This window comes from Cyprinodon variegatus, unplaced genomic scaffold, assembly GCF_000732505.1.
Source record: "Cyprinodon variegatus isolate N-32 unplaced genomic scaffold, C_variegatus-1.0 Scaffold77, whole genome shotgun sequence".
In the NCBI taxonomy this organism is placed as follows: domain Eukaryota; kingdom Metazoa; phylum Chordata; class Actinopteri; order Cyprinodontiformes; family Cyprinodontidae; genus Cyprinodon; species Cyprinodon variegatus.
This window is the reverse complement of record NW_015150530.1, coordinates 1236201-1247659: the sequence shown is the minus strand read 5'-3', so window position 1 is coordinate 1247659 and position 11459 is coordinate 1236201. Positions and strand designations below refer to the sequence as shown.

Below are 11459 nucleotides of genomic sequence, written 5' to 3'. Positions count from 1 at the left end.
ACCTTTGTGGTGATTGGGATCATTACCTTAAAATTTAGTTTAGAATTTGAATTTATTACACCCATCCCTTCCTGCTACCCAGCAAGACATTTTGCTGACCCCTCCTCCACCAGAAACGGCAACAGTACTTCAGTTGTCTCATTTAGGTAATCTGAGTAGGTAGAACTGGCAATAAAACTTCTCAGTAATGTCTCCAAACCCAAGCGGGGTATTCCGTATATGTCGGTCTCTTTTGATTAGATGTAAAGGAATAAAATATGTTCTAATTAAATCCCCTTATGGAGTATCATAGCAACACCTCCTAGACAGAGCTGGTTGGATAGAATATGATGGAATTAAGATAAACATCATTTAGATAATTTTTTTTTTTTTTTTACCAATTATAATTATATTTCAGGTGGATTAGTGGTAACTGTGCCCCTTTTTTTTGTCTCCATAGCTCGTAGTGGTTATCGTATCCAGGTGGACCCAGATGGAAATGCAACCCGAGCCATTTACTACATGGAGAAAGAGCTGGCCTCATTAGACCCATCCAGACCTGCCAACTACAACCGCTGTGAGTGACTTCCTGTGGTTCGGTAACACTTGTCTGCCACAAACCAATGTGGCTAAACATAAATCACATTTCTCTCAACGAGTCACTTAACTGTTTTCTGTGGCTTTGATATGTACGACTAAAGTAGTTCATTGCACCTGCTCAGTGTCTGAAAGGGTTCTCTCTCAAAACAATCCTACTTATAATTTATTAACATCCTCTGAAAACTGTGAGACGAAAGGTGAACCTGTATGTATGGTGCTACAACAGCATTGCTATGGTAAAAGTTTTATCCACTTAAACTATGAAGTAGTTCAATTAAAACTGGCTTTTGTCAAGAGTGATTTAAATGTATTAGTCCAAATATATTTTGTGATATGATTGACTAATTGTTGTTTATAGTTAAACTGTTATGACTTGCTGCAGACAAAACTGTTTAGGATTAAAATAAAAGAATATGTAATTACTAAATTATTGATTGAGTTGATATTGCTCACACAGAATTATCTGTGTTGTTATTTTTAGTTCACATACTGTGAAGATATTGCGTGTCAATTACTACACACCATGATTATTACCATTTATAAGCTTTACGTGCAAGTTTTACTGTCTAGTTTTAAACAGGTTTTTAACTCATTGGTTGGATATATCTACACTGTGCAAGGATTTAAACATAATAATGAGGCCAGTTTATTTAGAGGTAATTTCAGAAACAGGACCATTTAAAGTGCTGTACATGAACAAGAGATTATGGGAAACAACAGAAAAGAAGTTGGCATAGTTGGTGAATAAAAACTAACCAGAAAAACTAAATGAATTATTGACAAAATAATAATAATAGTCCTAATTTCTGAACCTGAAAATAAAGAAAAAAATCATCTTTTCTATATATAAACATGACAAATTCTTTTTGGACTTCACTTTGCTTATAAATAAACTTGACATTTTCTTTGCATTGATTAATTCTTTTATTTTTCTCAGTGGAAAACATGAGCACAGTCAGCTCCCTGCATGACAGTGTGGAACCCAGAGGCCGCGGTGGGCGCCCTCCTATGCCCACAGTTTATGACCAAGATGAAGCCATGAGCACGATCAGCAGCGTGTCCCAGCAAGGCCGGCGTCGGGATGACTATCCACGCCATGGTGGGGGTCCTATGGCGAATCGTGGGCGTGCCCACTCCATGGATAACCTTGACGACATTGGACGGCGCTACAGAGATGATTACCCACCGCACAGAGGCCCAGATGAGCCTAGAGGCAGGAGAGGGTAAGTCCACTCTGCAGGAGCAGAGATCATAGTTTGAATGCGGAGTTCAGATTTTTTTTTTTAACTCCAGCATCTCAATTGAATGTGCCGAAAAGGTATCGGGCCAAGACAATCCAACATGTTGGATGTCCCTGGTTTGCTGTCAGATGCATTGCGATGTTCTATAGAGAGGACTTATCACTCTTAAGATGCCACACACTACAGGATTATCGCCCTGTTTTATTAAGCCCAAGAGGCCCCAACATCAGATTGATTGAATTGCAGCTTTTAGGACATTTTTTGCCAGTTAGATTGAGCAGTCTGATAACCATTTTCAAAAAAAGGTGCTTGCAGTCTGGAGGAGATGTTGGGTAACTGATTAAATAAATGTTTCATGGTGTTAGAAGAATAATACCATATATATCAGTATTCTTGAGATTTCAGGCTTACTAGTTTGGACTGAAAATAAGAGGCAACATTTTTCACTTTATAAAACCTCAGCAGTTTGATTAAAGCATGCAATGATTCTTGCTTCTTTAAACCTACAGCACCTTATTTAAACCTACAGTACCTAATTTAAACTACAGTACCTTGTGTACCCATAGATCTTATAAGTAACCATACTCCATACTACCCTTGTCAAATTTCCTGACAGTTCCGAGAAATGTCGTCTCCCAGATGTATCACTTATTTCCCTAAAAGCTACAGTACTGCAGATTAGTTATGTATGTGAGCATCCTTGAAACCACTCTCTAGCTTTAGGTTGGAGTATTTTATAACAAAAATGAGCTTGGTAAGTTTAAATGCAACTGTTGAGTCTGCAAGTTCATCTAGTGAGTAGTTTCTCTTAACTACCCAAGGTCATTATTTGATTGAATATGCAACCTATCAACCAAGACACGTCTTTGTTACTTAGATTGCTGTAGTACTAAGCTGTTACTATTGCCAATTTAGCAATGTGCGAGATGCATCTTGACCTCCTTGTTGTAGTTTTTAAGCCTCTGTAACGAACAGCTAATATTTGGTGGACTTTTATTAGTTTTGATTCACTTCCCCAGTTCAATGGGAACTGTAACTACTACTATATTTAAAGGTAGAGAAAGCCATTGCTTCAGACCACTTGTAAAATAAAATGATTATTTAACTGTAGTCATTATGGATGCCAATATTTTATAGTTCTACAGAAACAATAATGCTGAGCCGGGCTCCAGGAAAAAGTTTTGTTGTAGTGCAACATTTCATTTGTTCATGCCATAATAATTATGTTTTTTTTGCCTTTACAGCTCTGATGAGTGGAGCAGTAGTGCTCGCAGCGGCTATGATCGTAACAATGATGACCGGAGACGTCGTGACTACTCCCCTGAAGATCGCAGAAGGGGCGGAGGAGCCCAGAGCGGCCTCGCAGGGCGCCGCTGCCACAGTCGTGATGACATCATGGAGATGGAGAGAGACCGCAGGTATGATGGTGGAGCCAGGGGTGGCCGTGAAGACTACGACGACAGCTTCCTGCGAGAGGCCTTGGAGAGGAAGCGGCTGGGCGAGCAGCAGAGGGCGCGCAGCCGGGAGCGATTGGATAGCGAGAGTGATCGCTCTGATCGGGGGAGGGGTCCACGTGGGCCACCACCACTTCCTATGAGCCCGCCTTCTGGATATCCTGATCGGCGGGATAATTATCCACCACCTCAGCCGCCACCATACAGTGACGATGAGAGTGTGTCGTCTTCAAGGAAAACAAACCTCCGCAAAGTAAGTCCTGGTTTATCAATGGTAAGCCATTACATGTGTGACCTTTAAGGTAGAGTTGCACAGAGAAATCTGCAGGCTTTTCGCTTGATGATTGTGATTGTGATTCGCCAAACAGATATCCAAAAATCCAACCTTTTGTTAATATCACCACTTTCGCATTTTAATAACAGAGACCACCAATAGTATTCAAATTTGAAATGTAGCAAGCTTAGGTATAACTGGCAACTGCAATGCTCTACTCTATGCTCCGCCACATTTACATCATCAGTAGCCGTTCAGATTCAATATGCATCTAAATACAAGATAGAATACAGCATAAAAATAAATCGCATCACACTCACCAGAGATTCTGATTGGTTATAGACAAAATCCAGCCTTCTTTCTTTGTGCAGGATGTCTTGGTGTTTCCATTTATTATCAGCCATTGATGCTAGTAAAAACTTTTAACAAAAGAGAATCTAAAATTCAGATTTTTGCTTGCTTATCTTGGCTGTAAACATTTTGCTCTTACTGACCAGTCAGAGGACAGAAAATGCTGATGTTCACGTGTGCTTGCTAGCTGGCCCAGTGGGGCAAATCTAATTGGTTGAAGAAAATGTTGCACACTAATACTGTAAAGGTAAGATTAACCAGCACTTCTGATGCTGAAAGCCCCGGGAAGATTGGATTGAAATAGCAACACAAAGAGGCTGAAATCTGATAGGACAAAAAATATATCAAACACATCAATGTAATGGAAACGTCTCAGCCAAGAGAAACGCAAAAAAATTAAGAAAATGGATTGTTTGGAATAAAATAATACTGTTGGATTGAAGAAATGTAAAGTTTAGGTTATGAATGTAGGTTAGTGTTTCTAATTGATTTTAGGACAGCAGTGAAGGCCCTAAATCGCACACCACTGCTGAGACCTGAGCTCACTATTGGAACTGATTGGTGAGAAAGCTAGAAAAAGCAGAGTACTCTTTTATATTACTCATAATACTAGTTTAAAAGTACCGCTTCACTATTCAGCACCAGAACCATCTGCTGATGGACATTTTAGTGCCTTGTTTTATGCTGTCATGGGGCGATCAATAAGTTAGCCGTATTTAAAATAGATTGTGTTAGCCCATCCCATGCAGTAGTTTACTCATTTACTGCTATAGAAATAGCAGCGTTACTTACCTTTTTAAAACAGTTCTGACATCAGGATGCTAATGCTTCTGGTATCCTTTGACTGTTTGGCTTTTCCTTTTTTATCTTCATTACGGGCAAAACATTTACAAACAGCACTTTTGCTCTTGTCTTGTTAACTAAAGAGGGTTTTGAAATGCCCTTTCTTGATGTTCTTTACTTATTACTAGAGTTACTGGAGTCAAAGCTTTACAAATGTGGGAATGAGGCCTACATTTGGAACAGTGCAGCTCTATTGAAGAAAGGGTCTTGGTAATATTTCTAAGATGAGGCAGCCAATAAATTAGAACCAGTAATTTCATAGATACTGTTTGGTATCATTTAGTTATTTATTTGTTCTTTGTATAATTTTGAAAATGATCTTATCTTTTTGTTGTTTAAAAAAATTTTTTTTTTTTTTTTTAGTTTAACTAAAACAGTAATGGTTACTAAGTATAGTAAAGATTTAAGTTGTAGGAGTAGATCTTTAGTTCCCATATATTAAATTAAAATAGTGCTAAAAAAACAAAAGAAGGGAGAATTAAATCCTGAGTGTATAGGAAATAAATTTGAGTTATGTTTTAAATTAGATTGTTTTGGGTTAATGTGTAAATTGTACATTCCTTTTTTTGTCTTGCAGAATGGAGCTGTGAGCCGTGAGAGCCTGGTTGTATAAACAAATCAAGACCTTGAACGCAGCTTTAATCTCAGAAAATAATGCTGTTGGTATCTAACATTATGTATATATGAAACTCCCACCTCTAACCTGATATGCTGATTTACTGTTTGGCTGCTGATTTAGTTTTGTATTAGATGTAGTTTGAAACTTTTTTTAACAAAAAGAGGCACAATCTGTGTCTGTTGTTTCATGTAAAAACAAATGTGGCTGCCACAAGTGCCTTAATGTGTACAGAGTTATAGGTGTAGATGTTAAATCCATTATAACGGACCCCTTTCTGTTCGTGTTTTATGTTTTGATCAGTACAGATTAACATGCTTCAGTTGGGTTTCAGTGCTTTGGATTTTTTTTTTATGTTAGCTTTAGAGTTCTGGTCTGTTAAAACATTTTGTTTTCTATACTTGTAATTTTTTTAAAGGAAATGATGTACATTTAAAATGAATTTGTTTTGCTCTCAGTTATTAGCCTTGTCCATGTTTTTGAGACATAACAAATGACACTTAGGACAGATTTTTTGGCTGTTTTCTTTTTTAATACCTGGCATTTGAATTAATTGCATGCTGTACAGCTGACCAGATTTATGCTTTGATAATGCAAATGTTTATTATGTAATGAAATGTAATTTTACATTAAACCTAAAAATTTTGCTAAGCTGCTCTGTGAACTTGGACTGTGTCACCACTAGATGCCACCATATTGTTCATTTTTCAACAAAGATTTTTTTTTGTAGGCAGTCATCTCCAATAGAACAATCAGAGACGATGTTCTATGCCAACCATGAGTCAGACTCCAAACAAATGTCACTATTATCGTGCACATCACACCACAAAAAAACGAAGTACAGTCAGAACACGCCTGTAGTTTATGTAGTGTGGTGAATCAAAATGTAGAAGTTCAAAAGTATATTTATTAATCTCAAAACAAGAATGGAAAAAGTACGTTTTCTTTTTTATCAAACTATTTGTTTAAAAATGTATATTTGAGATATTTTGTTTCTTTTTCCTTACTAGTGAAAATTCTAACTATATTAAACATTTAAGAACTGTATGTGACTTCAGTGTTCTAGATAAAAGCTCAGTCTCTCTTTTACTGGCCTGCTTATGATTGGTGTTAGCATTTGGCTGAAACATCAGAATTTTGTGTTGTTGTTTTTTTTTACTGGAACAGATATGAAATAAAGTCTCTTTGCCTTTTAGGACATGACTGTCACTCGCTAATGCTTCAGTCACTTAGAATATCTTTATTGCAGTGATTAGAAAAATCAAGTGATAATTATACATTCACCACCAAGCAAAGTAATATATTTAAAGCACGTCTTTGCTCACAATGATAATTCTGTCGTAGAGTAAATAAAAGCTCTTTTCCTTTTCAAAATATTAGAGTATTACAGAAGACAACCAGTGTGATTTGTAGAGGTTATGATCCATACAATCATGGAAAAAAACTGTTGTCCCATTGACAGTCATTAAAAGGCTCACAGAGAGGCTTGTACTTGTATAGGGGACTCCAAAGTGCTTTACACAACAATCTATCTTAAACACACTTTGATGGCAAGCTACGTTGTATCTACAGCTGCCCTGTGGCTGCCATACATACAGTGAGGAAAATAAGTGTTTCAAATCTTCTATTGCAAGTTCTCCCACTTAGAAATCATGGAGGGATCTGAAATTGTCATTGTAGATGCATGTCCAAAAAAATCAAGAAATCCCAATATATGATTGTTTAACTACTTATTTGTATGACACAGCTACAAATAAGTATTTGAGCACTTGAGAAAATCACTGTATGCCACCAGACCTCTGGCCGCCATCAGGAGGCAATGTGGGTGAGTTGTCTTGCCTAAGGACACAACAACAGGTAAACAGAGCTGGTGTTCGAAGCAGCAACCAGCATCCTATGCCACTGACCTCTCAGAACGCTGTATTAAAATGAAGTCAAGGAAAGTTAAGTGGTAGAAAAAGATATAGGAGGAAAAAAAGATGCAACGGTAAAACATAACCCTGATGGCTTTATGGAGCAAAGCCCGTTTACAGATTTGTGAGCTTTAGATGCAATCAGTGCTTGGACACTTGGACATCTAGGACATTAGCTACAGCTTTTACAATCATTGATAATAGAATAAATTTGGTATTTTATTTAAAAAACCTCTTGGTTTCATCATTAAGGATTACCTATCGTTTTGAATTTAACATGGTTTCATTTATGATTTTTCACCATAAAGAGTGGATAAAATAAAATAAATGAAGCCACCACCTGCCATAATAATACATTGTGTTATTTAACAGTAAAGGGAAAGTGATGAACACTTTGGGGTGTTTTTGGTTTTAACAAAGGTTTAAACAATCTGGGCATATTTATTTCTGATTGTTTTGATTGCCTTTTCATGGTACTAATTGCTTCTCATTGTAATTCCACAATGATAGTGTTTGGAATCTGCATTTTCCCTGTAGAGATCACAGATTTATTTTGCCAAAGAGCCAATCTGCTGACAGAGGGAGTGAAATGGAGGGAGGAGAGAGAGCAGGAGAGTAAACAAATGTTGAAGGAGAGAGAAGGATTCTTACTCGCATCTGATCAGATCAGCTGATAAGGTAAGAGCTATCTCGCTCAATAGATAGCAGTTTTTAGAATAGTTTTGCATCTCATTTTGAAAAACAATTTAGAAGTAGCCAGATTTTCAGTTTTTTTTTTGTTCTGTTTTTTTTTTTTTACGTTTAACAGCCATTTTTTCTTTGCAACAGAAGTTTTGTGTTTGTGATCATTTCATGACAAAATCTCAGAATATGTGATTGTAGTTTAATGTGATTGTGAATCTATCAGCTTTTTCACACACTGTTATCTCTGGTTATATTTAAAAAAATGATGAATAGCATTGTCAAATCTTTTCTGAATTTATTATATGCTTATTTTGATCATATAAAAAAACAATTTTTAGTAAATATTTTCTATTTTCTAAATTATAAACAGTAATTTTGGACATTTATTTCTAACCACACCATGCCAGGACTTAAAAACATTTTCTTTTTCCTATTTTATGTAATTAGATATAAATAAAATTATGGAATATGGTGTTAGTTCAACTACTGTCTATTAAAAATAAAATTTAATGTGATAAAAGTCTGATATATCGTCTATCAAAGACCTGATTTTGACTGTGAATTAAACAGACTCTCAATCCAACAATGACAGTTGGAATAAACATGAGAATATAAACAAAGTGGGACAGTTTGGAGATATTCTGCCCCTTTGGGAATACAAGCCCCATTTAACCCAGGGCAGCAGCAGCATGTCATGGCTTAGGATCAAGCACCACAAATGAGGTCAATAATCATTCAATTTGCACATATGAGCAGAGTTTTATCTCATGATTTCTGATTTTATGCAACTGAAATTGTTATCTGTTAAACATAGATCTGTTTATGTTTTATTTACTCTCCATATTTATGTTTTATTTACTCTCCATTAGCTCGGTGCGCGTTTGATATTCCCAGACTGACTTGAAATTAGAGGAAGCAGAGCGTTTTTTACAATCAGACAGGATTCCTGTTATGAATGCTGTAAGGAAATATCAAATGCTTTAATAACCTGCAAGCTGGAATAATGAGGCACAAAGTGTTAGCTTTTTCTAACTACTTATGCAGCCAACCTCTGTCCTATAAAGTTGATAGGATGGACAATGGATCATTTCTCCCTATGCTGCTCTGTTGCTCAACTCTCCAGCAAAATCCCAACAACCTCCATCCACACCACCCACACAGTTCTCCCCAAAGCTCCCCTAAAATACACCGTTAACCTTTAAAAATGGGATTTTTGTGTCTGCTTAAAATACTTTTAATCTCATGTTAGTGGCTGTGGATAATGGAAGTAATTCTTTTGAAGGCTGTGTTAGATTCCCTGTACACTGAACACTGTCTAATTAATGTCGTCTAACTGAAGGTGAACCTGCTCTGGTGCCCTGCTGAGCTTTGGCACTTTGCATCCTGCAGCTCACAAGAAATCAGAATATCTTTGTTAATTTTGACACCTCACGAATATCATTATCATTATTGATGTAATTATGGAAAGTTTGAGCTTTGCTGAAAACATTTATTTGAAAAAACATAATCAGATCATATTCAGTCTCTAAACTGAGCAACAAAAGCCACAACATGCTTAATTTAAGTTATTAATATTGCACTCAACCTTTTAGATAAGGATATTGGATAGGGATAAATTTACATCTAATATTTGGTTAGTTAGAAACAACCAATTCTAGTATGTTGTTGTCAGAAGCTATGAATTTAACATAATCATTAAATTCTGATTAGGTATGTTTAATTAAAACATTTTTTTCAAGCAATATTTTTTATTTCTTATCTGTGAATAATCAGTGTGGATCATCCTTGTGTAAATCCTTGGTTTCACCCTAGTAGTGGCCATTAAAAATAGCAAGAAGCCATAAAAGTTACAACCAAGGGAGCAAGGTCTAACAAAGGACAAAGACAAAGAAGGGAGAGCAGAGAAAAGGGGATTGTTTTGATTAAAAGACAATTATCTGTGTGCATCGACTTCCCAGTGTTGTGTGGTGTCAGGCTCCAGCTAAGCTGTTCTGTCCCAGAGAGCCTCTGGGGACAATGGCTACTGTTTCAGGAGGAGGGGCAGCATTTGTTTGCTGGTCTTGGATTTTCATGTCATGCTCATATCAACATACAACTCATGAACAATATTAATACTATAAATGTTTATGTGCTTATCAATAGCATTGCAAACCAGCTGTGTGGACACTTTAAGATATGATAACATAATTACTTGCAGAAAATCATTTTAAGCAGTTATTATTTTTACTATTTTTGACTCTCAATGATCTTTTTGAAGGGTACCAACCAGATCCAGGGGAAATGTGTTGAACTACATATGGAAGTGGGACTTTCTAATGTTTCTAAGAAATGTCTTGATATAGATAAGCTGTAAAGAAAGCAATGTTTAATGTTAGTTATTAGTTGTTCACATAATTCATATCTGTCCTTGTATGACCATATTGTCAGTATGTCCTGTTCAGTGTTAGGGTTGGCTTTAACCACTGTGACACCAGTTGACTGTGTGAGCTGTCTAATGGTAATGCAGGAGTGCTTGCAGGGGCAGCAACAGAGATGATTTAGCATTTCAACCCATATTGATGGTCAGATTTATCAGTGCAAAGTAAAGGGATCTTTTAAAAAGTCATCCTATCCTTTAATTAGCTTCCCCACATAATAAAAGGGACATCCTTAGATTATTGATTCGGAAGAAGCTTACATATATTAACTGCAGAATCTAACCATCACTTTAACACTGCACACCCTTTTGCAACTTAAAACTAGAAGCTATTGTTATTGAAAATGTTTATATTGTTTAATATTTCACATTTGTATATAAAGACAAAATTCCGCTCTTTTACCATTAACTCCAATTTATAGACTAGACCTGAGTGTTATGCTTATATGTTCAACAGCACAGGAATCTTGTTCTTGTATACTCTCTATTCAATGAAACCCTAACACTGGGTAATGCCTTTTAGTTTTGTTTTATTTGCCAAGTTTTAGATATCTTTAACAAGTGACAGTGTTTCGTGAAATCATTGATAAAGATTCTCAAGGTTTGTGATGTTAAAAATATGATAGGGTTTATTTAACAGATTGAAAAACATAATGCATAGGGTTGAAGTTAACAAATACATGACTTCCAATATTTTTTACACACAAAAATTGGGGAGTACATTTTTTCTTCTGTGCCCATAAGTGAGTACTGTTAAAACCAACTATCTGTCTGTTGAAATAGTTCTCTCCAGCTTTGAATGGTAAAGTATAAACATTTCATAAATTTTTCAATTCAAAGTAGCTTACAGTTGGTCACGCTGAGTTGAGAGTATCTGTAAATAACCATTTTCATTTCTTACCACACATAAAGCTAGGCTTTGAGCTGATGGTTGTGTGGATGATTGTGTGATAAGGGTCACTTTCCTGTAAGAGAAAGTTATCATTCACTCTTAGATCTTTGACTGTCCTTAATAAGTCTTCCATCAGAATAGACCTGTATATATATATATATATATATATATATATATATATATATATATATATATA

At 36.0% G+C, this 11459-nt stretch overlaps 2 protein-coding genes across 4 annotated transcripts in view; both read left to right on the top strand.

Moving 5' to 3' along the window:
* LOC107083578 (lipolysis-stimulated lipoprotein receptor-like) overlaps positions 1-6184 on the top strand; it is a 13239-nt gene extending 7055 nt beyond the window's left edge. For both annotated transcript variants that reach the window (XM_015372919.1, XM_015372918.1), the window contains 4 exons: positions 440-556; positions 1517-1802; positions 3065-3527; positions 5320-6184. In XM_015372919.1, the coding sequence (XP_015228405.1) occupies positions 440-556; positions 1517-1802; positions 3065-3527; positions 5320-5355 (902 nt within the window). In that variant the 3' untranslated portion in view covers positions 5356-6184. The remainder of the gene's footprint in view (positions 1-439; positions 557-1516; positions 1803-3064; positions 3528-5319) is intronic.
* A 1694-nt stretch (positions 6185-7878) lies between these two features.
* The window catches only part of mag (myelin associated glycoprotein), a 26140-nt gene continuing 22559 nt past the window's right edge, over positions 7879-11459 (top strand). Inside the window, exon 1 of one of the 2 annotated variants that reach the window (XM_015372927.1) lies at positions 7879-7949. The gene's annotated coding sequence lies outside the window, so the exon portion shown is untranslated. The remainder of the gene's footprint in view (positions 7950-11459) is intronic. The other variant, XM_015372924.1, reaches the window with a different exon arrangement.